The sequence below is a fragment of the Colius striatus genome, chromosome 19, assembly GCF_028858725.1.
Source record: "Colius striatus isolate bColStr4 chromosome 19, bColStr4.1.hap1, whole genome shotgun sequence".
Classification (NCBI taxonomy): Eukaryota; Metazoa; Chordata; class Aves; order Coliiformes; family Coliidae; genus Colius; species Colius striatus.
In genome coordinates, this window is record NC_084777.1 from 4,237,451 (window position 1) to 4,255,170 (window position 17,720).

Here is a 17,720-nt window from a genome sequence, read left to right on the forward strand (position 1 = left end):
GCTGCACGGAGGGTGTTTTTGCGCAACGTTTGCAACTTTACTGCCGCCAAAAGCGTGGCAACAACGAGCTGTGGGGCGGCCAGACACTCGAGGGGCGATCCGCGGGGGGATGACGGGGCTCTGTGCCGTTCAACCCCTGCTCTCCCTGGCCTCGGTCCCGCTGGGACAGCGGAGCCACCCCACAGCGCCTGCCAGGCCACCGGGGCGGGCCGCGCAGCCCGGAACCGAAGCGCGGGTCGGCGTTCCCCGCCGGGCCGGTCCGGCGCTGCGCGGCCCCGCTGCCTGTGCCGGCCCCGGCGTGGCGGGAGCGGTAGCCCCGGCCCGGTTGCCAGTCCATCCCCACACCCGCGGCGGTCTCGCTGAGGGCTCGGGCCGCATGGCGAAGCAGAGCCCCGCGGAGCCCCAGGCGCCGGGGCCGGGTGGCGCGGCTCGCAGCAAGGGCAGGAGAAGGAGGAGGAAGAGGAAGGTCCGGGGCGGCCGCGGGGAAGCGGCGGCGGGGGATGCGCCGAAGGGCCCCGGCATGGCGGCGGCCACGGCCGCTCCCCCACGCAGCCCCCGGGAGTTCTCCTCCAACTGGAAGGCGCTGCAGGAGGTGAGGGGAAGCGGGGGGAAGCGTCTGGGGCGGGTCTGGGGTGAGGAGGCTGCGGCCGTGCTCTTATTCTCCGAGTGCAGCCCCCACGTTGGTTGCAGTAATTGAAATCATTAAGCTTGAGTGAATAAAGGGATGTCCCGTTGCAGGTAATTCCTCTAGAGCTAGAGCCAGGCCTCTTGGCACTGAGGCAGAATGCCCTCGGGACTAATGGAGGGGTCAGAAAGGGAAGGAGATAATCCTGTGTTCCCTTTTTTGTTTGGTTTTGTCGTTTTAGCTGTTGAAACAAAAGGCAAATAGCTCCAACGGGCCCCTCTCTACTGGGCAAACACACACCAAAAAGAAGCATCCAGTCAAAGAGGGAAATAACCAAGAAGTCCCAGCTGTCAGTGGAAATGGGAATGTAGTAAAGATCAAATCCACAAATAAAATGGATGGTGGTTGTGCTAAAGACAGTCCTCCTTCAGCTAAGCCAAAACCCAAGAGGGTTGCAATGGATAAACATGTAAATGGCACCAAAAGTGATGGAAAAGATGGCAAAGAAAAAAAGAAAAAAGGCAAGATTTTAAAGGAAAAAGATGATATAAAACATAAGAGGAGGAAAGCTGAAGAACATGAAGAGCAGCAACCCAAAGAGTGAGTACTTCAGGCATCATACATGTATGGCAATATTTGGGGGGTTATACATAAGGAGCACATTCAAAACAGCTGCACTCATCCCAACCAAATGGTGGGAAAAATAAGATGCATGCTGCCCCTACTCCTCAGATACAGCAACAGACCTGCAGAGGTGACAGTACTAAACTAATCTTCACTGAGCTGATTTCTTAGTTAAAAAATAAGTATGCCTTTTCTACACTCTAAAGATGGAAAACTGCTTTAAGATCTTTAAATGGAATTAAATCTGTACTTACCAGGGCTGACATCTGGTTTGATGATGTTGATCCAAATGATATCGAAGCAGCAATAGGACCTGAAGCAGCAAAAATTGCTAGAAGAAATCTGGGACTTGAAACAGGCCCATCCAAAAAGTCTGTGGAGCAGGTGCTGGTTAAAGAAAAGGCTTTTGAAGGGTAAGTGGCATTACAGTAGGAAAAGGGCAACAGAGACACAGAGACTTTCTAATTACTGTGATCTGCAGGTGCACAGCATAATCTGACATCCCCTTGTGTCTGCTGACAAACAAACTGCCAAGCTTTTCCCCTTTTGAACCCTGTGAACTCCATCCTGTGGCCCTTGTAACAGAGTTGTCACCAAGCTGGCCTTTTGTCTCTTAGGCTGACACGAGCTGTGGCCATGGACTGTGAGATGGTGGGTGTGGGACCCAAGGGTGAAGACAGCATCGTGGCTCGTGTGTCCATCGTGAACCAGTTTGGAAAGTGCATTTATGACAAGTATGTGAAGCCCACAGAAGAGGTGACTGATTACAGAACAGCTGTCAGTGGCATACGCCCTGAGAATATAAAGACAGGTAGGAGAGGGGTTTTTTTTCCCCTCAAAATGTTCATTAAGGAGTGAACATTTAACAGCCTCTCTCAGAAGCCTCATTGGCTGAACATGGGGAGGGTTTAGTCCTGTTTTGGGAAATGGAAAACCAAATGTAGGCTGAATGCTAAGAAAAAATGTGGGGAGAAATACTTTTTCCAGAGTGGTCACTAATGCTGTAGAAAACATTAACTCAGGGAGCTGGGTATTGGAAAAACAGGAAGTTTATTTCCTTTTAGTGCTGTGCTCATTGGAGAACTCTCTGTGCTCGTGTACATCTCTAGTCCCAAGGACACAACTGCAGTGTTTTAACTGTAGAGTGATTAGTTGTCTTATGCATGTAATGGAAGGTGTTTCCTTGGGTGGTGTTTTTAGGTGAAGATTTTAAAACAGTGCAGAAGGAGGTTGCTGACATCTTGAATGGCAGGATTCTAGTTGGACACGCTTTGCGCAATGATCTAAAGGTATGTGGCTGCACATTTGTTATTTTGAAGACAAGGTTTCCAGGATTTAAGATTAAATAAATTTCTAGTACTTCTTTCTGGATCAGATGAACACATTTGAACTCCTACAAACTACAGCTTTATCCCTGTTAGCTCAGTTTCTTTTTATTTCGTGCTGCACCAAGTGTGGCCCCAGGTGTTTGCCCACTGAAGTTCTTCATCTTTCAAACCCTGTTGCTGAGAGCACTGAACAGGCTACCAAAGAGCCAATGATGAAAAAACTGTTGATGTGCTTTGCTTAGCCCCCACAGCACAGCAGTCTGGTCACCACGACCAGACACAGGTAGCTGATGCCATGCTGTACTAGCACTGCAGGTAGTTTCTACACATGGTGCCTCCAGATTCAGTTCTAAGTAAAAACTATCCTGTCTGGATCATCTTGATCTCATCCATTCGGGATTTTGAACTATATATTATAACTGATGGAAGAAAACAGCAGGAAGCTCCATGGAGTTTCATGCAACAGCACCCTCTGGACTGAAAATGTACTTTCTTCTAGGTTCTATTTCTTGATCATCCCCAGAAGAAGATACGTGACACACAAAAATACAAACCTTTCAGACAGAGAGTCAAGGTAAGAAACTGCTGGGAGAGTTCACCTCAACTGACTCAGACTTTTAGCTCACTCCTGCTCTTGCCTCTACCTGACACTGTTCCTTCTCTCCTGTGTGGTTTGTGTCATTTGGAAACAATGCTCTTGTGAGAGACAGCACGATTCTGTCTTTTTGGTTCTAGAATGGACGGCCATCATTGAAGCTGCTCTGTGAGAGATTGCTAAATGTCCAAGTGCAGACATCAGAGCACTGCTCGGTATGTATCTGACCAGAACATACATTTTTGCGTAGATCAAAGTACTACACATTAGCTCTAGGATCTGGGTTCAATCCAGAACGCTCTGACTTTATTCAAGCCTCTCAGTGAAACTTAGCAAGCTTTGCTCAAACACTAGCATGGAGTAAGACTGACATCTTGAGCTTGCTTACTTTTATGTTTCTCATACCACTTTTGCACAAGTCAACTGTATTTTGTTTAAATATTAATTCTTGTTATTTTAACATCTCCAAGGAGAAAAGTAATTCAAGTATTAACTGCTTACCTCAGCGTCTGCACCGTTGTACTATGGCAGGTTGGATACAATAGTGAGAGAGCCTAGTACTGAATCTCAGCAGTTAGTGCCTTTCTTTCAGTGGACAGGAGGATATAAAAGAGGAATGAATTGAGAAAGCAGGGCAAATTGTGAGGGTATCTCCAAGGTACTGTATGAAGAATGTTTTTTTAATGACAGCTTCAAGTCATGGTGAGAGAGAGCAGTGTGTAGCCTGTGGTGGGCCGTGCAGTCTGAATACATTTGTCCCCTTCCACTAATCACAGAACCTAAAGCTAGAAAGAAATTATGAAAGAATATATTAAAATGAAGGATTTAGCCACTTAATAGTAATATTCCTAAACTATGTCAGCTATGTTTCATTAAGCCTCCTGTTTTGTTCTGTTCCTTTTTAGATTCAGGATGCACAAGCAGCTATGAGACTGTACACCCTGGAGAAAAAGAAGTGGGAAGCTGCTGTTAGGAACAAATCTAACAAGAAAAATGCTAAAACCTGAATGGTTTATCTGCAGCATTTGTTGGTTTCGTGTCACATTCCAGGGCAAATGTAGAGAATTCAGAACTGACAGCAGCTACTTCATAAAAAACAATCAAAAGACAATAGTTCCTACCCTGGGACATACAAGGACACTTAGTGTCCCCTTTCAGGATGGTACCTACACCCAATGCCTGCTACTGTGTTTAAACAAGACTTGCAACAAATGTCTTTGTCAAGTACACTATCAGTTCAGTTTCCACAAAGGAAATATACACTGAATAAGTTTCAAAGGTGTTTTTAAATTATGATAGATGAAGGAAGAAGCTGTCATTGCTTTGCTGAAACTCCCAAGACTAAAATCTTTATTTCAAGTACTTGAACGTCTACAAAGTAAGGCAAATTGTGAATTGTTGCTGTTAGTCCTGCAGTTGTGGAACCTAAATCAACAAAACAAGTTTATATGTGATTAATGGTCCAATATTAATCTTACTGGTGAGAACAATCTTTTAAAATAGTCCTGGAGGATCTAAGCTTTTATATCTGAACCAGAAACAGACAAGTCTTGTTCTTACACAAAAAGCTGTTCTTTTACTTCCGCAGTTTCAAAAGTGTTGCATCCACAAGGGTCACAATCTCCTGGGGAGAAACGTGAGAATTGTCAAATACAAGAGTACCTTCACTTATTTTTATATTCCTTTATTAATAAAAAGATTGTGTCAGCACAGGCCTTTAAAATGAGTGATATTTTAAACATATGTTAGGCCCGATTCTGCAAAGTCCAAAGCACCTGTCATTCCCAGAGTGAACACTAATGCTGTGGTGTAAATAATCTGAATGGATAGAGGAAGGTAGAAAGGAATGGGTTGCAGGGATTTGGGAGTTACTTGGCACACTAATCATAAGAATGAGAGTGTTCTGGTCTTGTCTGTGCTGTCTTTTCAACTGGGGACACAAGGAACAATTCCATTTACAAAGGAAGGTGGAGATTTCCTCCCTTTTGTGATTCTTTTTTCCTTCACTACCTTGGAGCTGCAGTGGTCATTAAATTGGCACAGGCAATGCCTGCAGGAAACACTGGAGAACAAGTTTGGGTCTGTCTTTAGGACAAATTATGTAAGCAGGCTAATTGCATAACTAAGGAGCAAGGTTAGACCAGTTTTATTTGCTTCATAAAAAGCTTGTAATAACTGGTTTCTTGACAGCAAGGCGTTGCAGAAGAAATACTAGTGTAACATTAAATAGCTTGAATAACTTTGTTGCTTCTGGTGTGCCTGATTTAGTATGAAAAATGCAGTAAATTAATACAATGCTGCAAGAAACCAGAAAAGAGTTTTTAAAAAATGCCAGCAACTTGTAACTACTTGTAACAACTTGTAACTACTTGTTTCCAGTAGTTAAAAATATTTTTACAAACTCACTCTGCACCTCATATACACCTAATCCTGAAACTTTCTACACCATGCAAATCCAGCCATTTGAGAATGACAAAAATCCATAACTAGAAATAATATACTAAGCATCACAGACTTGTCCATACCATGCTAGATGGAAAGCAGCTCTTTATTTCAGACAGCAGTTGCTCTGTTTCCTGGGACAGCATATCCAGCACAACGTCATCTGTAAGGGAAACGAGCAGGATTATTTATGGTTACAACTGCCAAGGGTTTCAGCAGGAGCTAAAGGATTGTAGCAAGAGGACAGACCCACAAAGAGAAAGCAAGAGAGGATGAAATTACAATGTTCTAACATCAGAGTGGCATCTATAATTAAAGAAAAAGTGGTATGAACTCTCAGTTAGAATTCATCCTCCTTTTTCTGATACATAGTACATCCTTCCTGAGAAAAACCAGTATGTCCCTTGGCAGCTGCTGTTACAGTTTTCTTTTTACTGTCTTTTGGGGGTGGGGGAGAGGAAGAGACTCGAGTTTATCACCACCATCTCACCATACTGAACCATCTCGTTCATCAGCATACAGATACTCTGCACCACTTCTGGAGCATCGAAGTGCAGATGGTAGGCATCTTTGATGAGGTTTATTCCACTGCCTTTTGAATCCAGTATAAATCTCAAAGCTGATATTTCTGAAAGAGACAAGCACTCTGCATTACCTGTTTTGCAGTCCCTGGCTTTAGCTCACACACATGTAACATTTTTCCAGAAAGTCATGCCCATTATTTTCAGCCTTCCTAAAAGCTATTCTGAAGCCTCTTTGGGCAACAAGACAACCACCATATATGCAGCTGACACTGTCATGCACGGCAGAAGTGGTATTTTCATGTTTACTGTTTTCACACAGATTGAGCTGTACCCTTTTACACAGTTGAAACAATTTCATCATAGAGTAAGTAACAAAAAACTCAAGTTACTAATAGATCAGATGGTGCTGATCTAATATTGGTCACACAGGCATGCTGGGTGCAGGGGAAGAAAAAAATGTGCACCTCCAGTTGCACTATTTCATCTTCCAGCCCTGCAGGAATGAACTGTTGAACTATACAGAAACAATCCAGTTCTGAGCTGATTTGCAACTGATACAAAAAGAATTGCTGAATATTACCAGATAATCTTAGAAGGCTGGCTAATGCCAGGCAGGCATTCTTCACCAGCACTGGTCTTCCTGGGTTCATCCTGAGTGTGTCCAGCAGAAGTGCTGTCATGGGCTCATATTCATTTTCAGTTAAGCAACCTTGGAAAAAAACACCACACACAAACCCCTTAAAACTTCAATATACTCAAAAATCTTTAAAACACTCATCAGCATTTTCAACTTCTGCCTCCTGTTTCTGAAATGATTTTTTAATCATGCAATAGAAGTTAGAAAGCCAGCATGTGAAAACCTGTACTGCAATAAAAAAGAGCCCAATAAAATGTTATCTTGAGTTGATGAAGGGGTCTAGGAGAAATTTGATATATCTCCTCTGTCAAGATTCCCTTTCACTCTCCAAGCCAAAAGGAATGGAGAGTCTTGAATACTTAACCTGCTGGTATGTACTAGAAATGAAATTGCTTTGTTTTACTCAGCTCTTCCTGGTGGAAGGATGATATAGGCACAGGATAGCAGGTAAACATAAGACAACACTCTTGCATGAGAAAGAAAAAGACAGTAGTACTGCAAGGATATGTTCCTTAGTACACATGTTAATGAAAGAGATGTGCATTTTATTTTGATCTGAAATAATGTTCCAAATTGACAAAGCAGATGACATGAAACCCAAGTCTCCTAGCCCATGCTGCATAACACTAATGCTGTGTTCAAAGGAGTAACACAAATGGGATTCTTGGTCTTAAGCCAGCGTGGTCTGCAAGGCATGGGTTGCTGTAGCTGCCCATCATTAGATCAGCCATCAGTATCTAGTTCTGTGCTTGCTATGGCATGTACAAAATAGCTTCATTAGGGAGCGTTAGAGAGCAAATGCAGCGAAGACTGGTTAAAAGATTCAAGTTCCTACCTCTGCTGCCATCTGCAGAGCCTGCTAAGGCCAAGCAGCCTGTATTTCAAGGATGACCACTGACACTGACAGACATACTAATCTCTTTCGTGCACAGGAAGACTGGGAAAACACACCTTGGAGTGACAACGCCCACAGAGCAGAGCAGGCAGACTCTGTGACTGTTCCATTCTGGAGGTGCTCTTCAAGGACCGCAGAGATAACAGGAACAGCACTTTTCAGCAATGCTTGGTCTCCATTAGTCTCTGAATTACCATTAAAAAAAAGCATCAGAGTTATTCAATTAAGAAATATTATCATAAGGACACTGTATGTCAAATTTTATCAGTAAAACTTTAATGGGCAATGGCACTGAGGCAATGAAAGGTTATTTTAGTATGGACAACAGCAGAGGAAAGGAAACCAAACTGTGCAAAAACACACCAAGTTTCACAGGACTAATAAACAGCAATATCTACTGCAGAAAGCTGAACTTCTCCAGGAGCTAGTTTTTTTGCCATTTAAGTTATACATGAGTATCACAGCAAGAAATCTACAAACACAACCACCTTTTCAACAGAAAAAGATCTGCAGGATGGACATTTAGCTAGTCACATAAATCAAATGAGTAGTTTGATTGCATCACCAAGTGCAATGCTGCACATTGTGTGCTTTCAGCCTTCCTTGATGATTACACCACCACACACCTATACAAGAACATGTCACAAACTAATCCCCTAAAAATCTCCCAGTATGGTCTCATAAGGAGCCAGCTCAGGCAACCAGTCATGGCTCTCCAAGATTGCAGGATGATGCTGGTTTAGTTCTTAGGCAATGGGAACAGTACACTTGCTACCTTGCCAATCACACTTCTTTTGGAAAAGCAAGTCTCTAGATGTCCAACTCAAGATTTAGCCCAGTGCTGCCAAGAGGAGCATGATGCAAATAAAGTATCAGAATAGCATTTGGAATGAATAGCATCTTATTTATCTAATATGCTGTTTGCACTGCACTCCCTCTGCTAACAGTAGAGCAAAACCATGACTGACAACAACTGCAAGTGCCCTTTCCTTTCTGACAGGCTCCTCACAAGCCATATCTTGGTCTAAACAGTCAAAATTTGACTTTAACACCCTATCAAAAAAAAGAGTTGCTAAGAAGTCTGCATTACTTTTTAGTTTTCTCTCATTTAACTCTGGATCATTTAAAGTTATTCTAGTAGTATTGTGAAGACATCTGTCCAGACTGGGAGGAAAAAAAAGCCATCCAGTCCCAGCAACAAGAATGTTTGAACTCAATTAGGCACAATACCTGCTGCCTTTCAGTCACATGAGCTTAGGCACAATACTTGCTGTGTTCTACTTACCACTCACAGCCAAGCTCCAGAGAATGCCACAGCAAGAGAGGCAGATCTGTTCATTATGAAGAAAATTTCTTAATATTGACAGAAGGTCTGGAATTACTCCAACTTTCCACAGACTCTCTGCAGTAACTTCTAAGAAACATAGGAGGAAAAAGAAATCTATAGAATGTGGTATTTTTGTCCCACTCACTGTCCTCAAACAGACAGCACTACTAACCATTTTTAAACAGCAACAACAAGCCAGCAACGTGATACCATCAGCTGGACAAAAGAAAGTAAGAGAATAGATTGAAATTCTTTAACAAGATGCACCCAAGCATAGTATTTAGCACAAGTGACCCTTTCAGATGGATATTTAGCCACCCTTTTACCTTAGCTATTTGAAATTTAAAGCAGAAAAAGAACTGGGAGGGTATAAGTGGCTGTTCTTGAAGTGTTTGCAGTTACTTCAGCTTCAGAACTAGAAAACACCATATAAAAATAGTTTGGCCTTAGATGGAAAGTTTATTTGTACATGACACTTGGTACTTTGGGGGGTTTTTAAGATCATCCCCTTGCTCCCTTGCTGCTAAATCCTTCTGTAATCATTTAGAAAAGCAGTCATGTGATGACTGTTGAACTGACACTGAAAGCTGGTAAAAAAAATGTTACAAACATTTAGCAATAAAAATCTCTGGAAAACAACCAAAGTAGAGGAATCACATAGAATGGTTTCAATTCACCATGGCACAGCCAAAAATAGAACACAGGTTCAAGGCCCTCATTTTCCCAAGCACTACTATTTGCACAGTTTATACTTTGTACATCACAAAACAAGATGAAGTACAGGAGCATTGTAATAGAATTCTGTAAGTACCTGAAGCCTTGGCACTGTGCCTTATACTTTCAGGAGTGTTGTCTTACCAATATCTAGCCAATCTTACCAACATTAAGCTAATACCTACATGTTCCAGTGAAGTCACAAGTTCTGCATTACATCTTGGATTAGAATATGAAAGTAGAAACATATGAATATTCCCTCAAAATTAACAAGGTGACTCACCACTGGCTGAAGTCATCATCAGTAACGTGCAGGCCAATGAAAGTAACTCTTCATTTTCAGCATGTTTTCTTATTGTCACTAACAGAGAGCTGGTTACATTCTCATCCAGGGCCATCACCGTATCCTGTTCTAAAGCTGTCAATAGCAAACATTTGAACATATATTGCTGTGGTTTGGAGGGTTTTTCTGAACCCCTTGATGTCAGCATAAGTAAACCACCCAATTAACAGCATTTCTTCATGTAACAACCAAAGTTAAATTTTCATTCTCTGAAACACAATTTTTACTGTTTTCAAGCTTGTACCATTATCAGCTGTTACCAAGGTAAATTGACAAGACATCAATGGACTTTATGATCTTAAAGGTCTTCTCCAACTGAAATGATTATATGATAAGACAGTGACAACAGGGACCACATAAGAGATCAAAACACACTTTTATGGTTTGAAATTCAAATACCAGAACACTGAGAGCCTCTTATTGATGCACTCTAGTAATACTCTGCATAACATGAAAACAAACTTGGTTTGGTTTAAAATCAATAGTCTGTATTTAACATTAATTCTAACACAAAATTAATGTATGCCAGTCCTGAAGAATGAGAACCCAAACTCTTATTAGAGATGGTTAAATTCCTCTATTACTTTAAACTTATCTCCCCCAAAAAATCACTGCAGAATGCATTTCAAGCCTTATCTGTTACACCTAACTTTAAAAGAGATAGGCTGCATGATTCAGCATAAGTTGGAAGTCTCATAACTGTACCTTGACTATGAATTTCAAGCAATAAACTGCAACCATCTACTTGTAACTTGAGAGAATCTACGTGAGTCTTCATGGCAAGAACTATCAGTTCTGTTAATGTCAGCAAATAGGGCAAGGCTGTGGGAGAAAAAAAATTGAGACAACATTCAGTTACACATGTTCAAATGCTCAGTGGGTATCTACACTCCAAAACACAAGAGTTCCAAATACATTTGAGTCCCTCTGGACTATGTAATACAGCAAAACAACATTCTTGAATCAAAGAAGAAAATGCATGCATAGATGAAACAATACAGAGTGAATTTGGTATGTAGTGCCTTGTATTGCTTTCACTAGGATTGAATGAGAATCACAAGATCCATTAATATTGTTAGTTATAACCAAATTCTGCTGTACTACTGAGTAAAGGTTTCTTCAGTAAGAGTTGAAGACATGGGTAACTAAGGAAAAAAGAGATTATTCTTTTTCCTTATTGTTTACAGATATGAATACCTTGTGCTTAATATCAAAAGTGAATGCCAGCATAAAAATGCTGTCACTATCAATTAACAATGCATTTGATAACTGAGTTAACATGGTGCTTTGAAAATATTAATCTTGATCTGAAAGATTAATCTGAAAAACATGCAGATGCTGAGAGAAAATCTCCAGTCATCACTCACACAGCTTTACTAGACATAAAAATTAGACACATGTAGCTTCCTTTTGCTCCATCAGTCCTCTAGCCCTAAGCCTTGCCCCAACCCTGATATGAATTACCTTCCTCAATTGTCAGTTTCCTACTTTATTTGCCAGTTATATAATCACTAAGGGTTTTTTTCAGTAACCATTTTTCTTATCCAGTAAAACACCTCTGCCATTCAACAAGCATTTAGAAAACAAGTACCAACACAATCATATCAGCTAGTGGCTTATTCCAGTACCTTCTAAAAATGAGAAATAGGAAGAGAGCAATTTCATTCTCATTTCTTGCCATGAGATTTTTCTTTCTTCCTATTATCTTAAACTATAGGGGAAAAGCAGAATAAACAAAATAGTGCCTTACCACTTTTATCTCTTACAAAGCTGGCAAGGTGCTGAATGGCTTTAGTCTGTACTTCTTCTATATCCCAGAAAGCCTGCATGAATTCTACATAAACCAAGAAAATTCTTCTAACTATTTCATACAAACATGCATAAAGAAGTCTCACATTTTCTCTAAGTTACACAAGATGTGAATTCACATAAATAAAATTTGAATGATTTATAACAAAAATCTTTTCCTCTAATGCATAAAACAATAAAAATACAGTGTTATGATTCAGCTGTATAATCCCTGTATTCAGCATTATATATTTTGGGGGCCTGTTGGAATATTAAATTAGAGAAGGAATGGAGGCTTGAAATGCATTATTCTGGTAGCCTTCTCAAATTAAAATAATACCTTCCTTGCTTAGAGGTAAATAGAGCAGATCCTTTGTTTGTACAAATTGGCAAACGTGTTAGGATGCAGGCCAAATAAGTGAGCCTTCCCAGTCTGAGGAATGATCCCTGACCCCATTTAAGTGTGCAATGGGTATGGCCAGTAATCTTATGATGTTATAGAAAAGGCTGCATAGAGATTCTTCCTCCAAATGGCATTTTATTTCAAATAAAATGAATGTCCAAGAGTTAATTTTCAAGTAGAATATACACTGATTGGAAAACACATGGATTTATTTCCTATGAAAGTCACCATTAATCTCCTCTTCCTTATTACCTACAACACTTTCGATTCCTCCCTCAAGGAGCACATCTATTATTTTAGGAGGCAAAGATTTTTTCAGTTTTACTGAAGAAGCACCAGCAACAGTCAGGCATTCCTTAATAAATGGAATATCAGCCAGCTCTCTAGAATTAGAGACACAAAAGCAGCACAGGTAAGTTGGGAAAGAACCATAGTGGGTTTTTTTTTCATTTTCCTACAGAAAGCTAATAACAGTCATTTGGAGATTGGATTATTTTTTGGTAATGTAAAAAACTTACTACAAAATAGCTAATGAAAGAGGTTACAGTGAGCAAGCCACACTTAGGTTTCAAGTTAATGGTTTGCAAAATTGTGTATAACGTGATTCTATAATGTCCACTTCTGAATGAATCACAGAATGGTGGGGGTTGGAAGGGACCTTTGGAGATCATCCAGTCCAACCTCCCTGCTAGAGCAGGGCCACGTAGATCAGGTTGCACAGGAACATGTCCTGGTGGGTTTTGAAAACCTCCAGAGGAGAGTCCACACTCTCCCTGGGCAGCCTGTGCCAGGGCTCCCTCACCTGAACAGTGAAATAGTTTCTCCCTATGTTTAACATTGAGTCTTTGTTTTTAAGAACTCAACTTGTCAAGGCAGTAAGATCAGCAACCTTGACTCAATCTCTTTCAAACAGTAGCTGACATTCCCATCTTTGTGAAGGCAGGTGGAGTTTAAGACAAAAAAATAAGAAAGCATCCAGAACTTACTCTGCTGAGGGTCTCATGCTGGGCTGAATCTGTAGCATCATAAACAAAATTGGAATTAAAGGTAAAGAGCTGTTATCTTGATTTTGCATTAGTGTCAGAAGTCCCTCAAGAGAGCCAGTATCCTGTCTAATATCCTGTAGCAATGAGGTTCTCTCTTCTGCCTGTAAAGAGTTTAATATCAGAAGAGCTTTAAGGCACTCAGGTAGAGCTATAACATTTAAAATCTATAATGAAACATTATTACATACACTCAGAACAAAGCAGGTCATCATGTCAAGTAGAACACAACCTAGAGACCAGATGTCAGACTTCTCAGTAAAAGAAAAATGAAATGTTTCAGGAGCCATCCAAGACTTGTCATCTGCTGAAAAAAAAGAATCATAGGGTAGTGTTGCTGACACTGCACTAGGCACAGTTTTTGCTTGCACATGCATGAACTGTAGGCAACTGTTTTATATCTAAAAATAATTCAGAGCTATTCTGCAAAGATTAGATTTTTTTTTTTACTGGTGATATACCAAAAAAGACTAAGAAATGCCATAACCAATGAAGAGTTTTGTAAGATGTTAGTGAATATGCATCACAGAATCTTAAGGGTTGGGAGGGATCTCAAAAGATCATCTAGTCTAACTGTACCTGTTGCAGAGCTCTGAGACTCACAGACTTATCTATAGTTTTCAATTGTGAACACAACTAATGCTGCAGGCAACTGCCTATGAATATCCTATTCATACTTTAGAAGACTAATAGTATAATGCAGAGAAGATGGAGGGAAGAATTTCCCTCTATGGCTTATTTTACTGAAGACTACAAATATCCCCCACAACTGAATCTTTTAAAAACAAAGTAAATAAAAGGTAAAACAAATATCTACTTTCATCCACTCTTATTTTCCATTTCATCTCATCTGTCATAAGTGTTTCTGTACTGAAGTCACTAAGCACGAAGGATGCTTCACCAGTCACAAGTATGTTTGATGGCTTGAGATTTCTGTAACACAAATACTTTCTGTCAGAGTTTAATGACAAACAACCACAGCTTCCAAGCCCCTTCACACATCAGAAGGTTTGGGGATTTTTGGTGAGGGTAGGTGGGGTGGTGTTGAAGGCTTTTGTTGTTTCCTTGAGGTTTTTTTAAAATATATAACTGATGATCAACTGAACAACAATTCTTTTCCTATTTTACTGTGAAATGCTTTAAAACTTGTAATTGTGATGAATTTATCTGAACATGGAATGCAATGATTGTCTCTCTAGGTACTTTAAGTATACCTTGTCCATCACAGCCACTACAATGTAGGCATTCACAAAGATGGTCAATATTCTAATATACAGTTTAATATTAGAAATTTAACACACAAACTCCAGAGAGAAACTTCATTCAGATGAATAATTCTAGACAAAAGTCAAGAAACATGACTTCAGAAGTCAGAGAAAACTAATTTCTACCTCTTACTTCCCATTTTGGAACAGTAAAATTCAGTGCCCTGAGCAGCTATGCTGAGCCAACACTGCAAAGAACAAAAGATCTATCAAAGAGAAGAAGATTTCTGTTCACCTGTGGAAAATATTTTGTTTGTGTATATAAAGCAAAGCATCCACCATCTGTCCCAGGAACTTCTGAATCACCTGTTGAGGGGAATATATATGAAAATGTAACAAACTGAGTAATTTCCAAATATGTTTTGGTAGATAGATTCCAAAACCAGCCCTCAGTAAAACACCATGCTTTGAAAATTTTACAGAGGACTTTGAAAAGGGGGGAATACAAAAGGAACAAATATAAAAGCAGTAAGACTGTCAATTCAAGCAGGTGCCTCTTCTGTACTTTTTACCATGTGTGTTATTTTTTCTGACTTCTGCCTTTTTTCCTCTATTAGAGATGAAAGATCTCCTTGGCCTGAGTGCTGCATTACCAGACAAAGGAACAGAGATGATATCTGTAATAAAACATTACAACAAAATTATCTAATTGTTCACAGGTAATAACATATCCAGTAAGAAAGGAAAAACCAAGCACTTGGCCAAACAGGTAGGTGTGATATTAACCATACCAAGATGTTCTGATATGATTAAAATCTCACAGAGCAGAAAATATTCACTTTATCTTACTAAAAATACAGAACGTTTCTCAAGCATCTTATCTGAAGCTATATGGATGTATATTTGGCTTAAATTGTTCCATAAACTCAGCCCAAATTTTGCCTGAATATTGAATAAGATCTGCAAATAAGTCAGGGCTTTCAGCTTCCTATAGTCTCCTACAAAAGGGTTTTCAGAGAGGCATGAAAAAAAAAAACCAGTATTGCACACTGATTCACATCAGAATCAGTGACTCAGTGTGCCATACTGCCATGTGATGGACTCCAATCCACATCTTCACAGCTTTCAGCATATTGATTCAGGAGTTAAAAAATCAGGCTTGTTGCAAATCAAATAACCTTTTTTTAGCATCTCACACCAATGACACCAAATTTCAAGTTGCAAAATGGTTATGTGCCTACAACATTAGGTATATGCTCCAGTTTAACCAATCCTATTTCATTCTCACCTCTTTATCCCAAGTCACAAACAATTCCTTGTAAGCACAGATGTTTGAATGATGAAGTTTCAGCAAACTCATTGCCTACATAGAATAGAAAAGAAATAATCAGGCAAAGCTTTCCTTGGCTACACAGTTCTTTACACTGAATAGGACCTTGAATAATATCCTAAGCCAGTTCATGTCTTGTTCATGTCACACATCTGATCAAATTCATACAATGGGCCAGCTCTGTTACATATTTGCATCCACAAGTGTCAAGTTAAGGAAAATATTTCACTAAGACTCTACTCTACATTAAAAAAATTCAAACTCCAAGAAATTAACATATAATATATTAACTCAAAATTAACATATAATAAAATGTTAGAAATTGACATATAAGGTCAATGAACGCTGAAAAAAGACTGTTCTCTGAGAACAGTTGTCCATTTGAATCTACATATTCAAATACAAGACTGAATGAAAAATAATGGCCTGAGCTCAAGCAGAGAGAACACCTCTCAGATAGCCCAGCCTGATTCGAGTATTTACTTAGTTAATCTTTCAGATAAAAGACATTGTTAAGACTTTGGTCTAAGTGAACTAGTAAAGAAAAACTGCACTGATACCTCCTTCAAGGCCTCATTCGCTTGTTTTTCTTCAATGCATTCAACCTGCACCAAACAAAAGACAAGGTAAAGATTGTAGTAGAGAGATAAGAAAACTTGAAGCCAGAACAGTCTTGCCAGGGTGACTGGGATTGCAAGTTGCATATGAAGTGGCATACATTTTCAATATTAGCTTCAATCTCTAATGTTCAAAGCACTCTCACTGCTGGGAAACGGCCAGAAACTGAGTTTCAAATGAGTCTGCAACAGCTAGCCAGCTCTTCTCCTGGCACTAGCTAAGTAGCATTAAGGTAAGGTGAAAATACACCAGATGCTTCTCTTTTGCTGCTTTTAACCTCAATGCTCTCATAAACTGATCTGAATCTTCCAATTTACGAAGCAGCAGCACAGGAAGATGTAAGCCCATTCTTTCAGTGGCAAAGCTGCCTAATGTGTTTGTTTTTCTTACTATCAGAAGGGCCCATGGAGACGACAAATGTACCAACAGACTGTTGCTTTCCTAGCAACCACCTTCTCACCTGTTTTATTATATATTTCTTTCCCACATCTTTTTCTGTTTCCAAGTCAGCTACCAGCATTGTGCCCAAAGCCCCAGGCTGGAGCTTCTCCAGCACCTGTCGGGCAGAGGAGAGACACTAATTCACTTGTTCAACTCTAAATGGCAGAACAACCAAGGCCTTCCAAAAGCCCCTTCAAACCACTTTCCCACACCATCCCTCCATAAAGTACACACCTACCATTCCCCATAGAAGGGCCACAGGCAACTCCCTCACTTCTTTCCCGTTGAGCAGAACACTAGCATCTCCCCAGGGCCATCCACACTGCAGCACTTCCCTTCCTGAGACCACCTGGCCCCTCCCTCAGAACAGTTTACACCTTCACCAAGGGCACAGACCCCCTCCCACTGTACAGGCCCCACCTCAGGGGTACTTACACTCCTGCCTCATAGTTACATAACACCCATAAGGATAGCGATGCCCCCTCCCTTAGGCCACAAACTCCTCCCCAGGGCCATATACCCCCAGCACCACCTACACCACCCACAAGGCTGCAGCCGCCCCTTCCCTCTCAGCCAGGACCTTGTATTTCTCCATGGTGGGACAAGACCCAGCCTTCCAACAAGGACGGTGTAGCAGGACCCTCTGGCCCAGGGCAAGAACAGCTGTTTAGCTGTTGGCGATGGGTTCCAGCAGAGGAGAGAGCAAGAGAAACACTTCCCCTCAGTCTACACTTTCAGGCCGCAAAAGCGCCTTTATAACCCTCCAGGACGCCCAGGCCAGGGGCAGACCCGCGCCCGCCTCACCGCCCCTCACGACCGTCCCCTCAGCGCCCGGGGC

The 17,720-nt window shown here is 40.8% G+C and overlaps 2 protein-coding genes across 2 annotated transcripts; one reads left to right on the forward strand and one right to left on the reverse strand.

Annotated features, from left to right (window-relative positions):
• The first annotated feature begins 281 nt into the window (after positions 1-281).
• REXO4 (REX4 homolog, 3'-5' exonuclease) lies at positions 282-4,895 on the forward strand. Its single transcript, XM_062011834.1, has 8 exons — positions 282-592; positions 867-1,225; positions 1,507-1,662; positions 1,867-2,060; positions 2,450-2,538; positions 3,077-3,151; positions 3,313-3,387; positions 4,078-4,895. The coding sequence occupies exons 1-8, from the start codon at positions 377-379 to the stop codon at positions 4,177-4,179; spliced, it is 1,266 nt and encodes a 421-aa protein (XP_061867818.1). The 5' UTR covers positions 282-376; the 3' UTR covers positions 4,180-4,895.
• On the reverse strand, positions 4,749-17,720 carry STKLD1 (serine/threonine kinase like domain containing 1). The gene is made up of 19 exons (XM_062011961.1): positions 17,463-17,720; positions 16,902-16,997; positions 16,384-16,428; positions 15,782-15,856; positions 15,066-15,170; positions 14,789-14,859; positions 14,106-14,221; positions 13,480-13,595; positions 13,232-13,392; positions 12,498-12,628; positions 11,805-11,888; positions 10,760-10,876; positions 9,995-10,129; positions 8,956-9,084; positions 7,727-7,855; positions 6,719-6,847; positions 6,105-6,242; positions 5,698-5,777; positions 4,749-4,796 (listed from the first exon to the last, which is right to left on the reverse strand). The coding sequence occupies exons 1-19, from the start codon at positions 17,475-17,477 to the stop codon at positions 4,749-4,751; spliced, it is 1,920 nt and encodes a 639-aa protein (XP_061867945.1). The 5' UTR covers positions 17,478-17,720.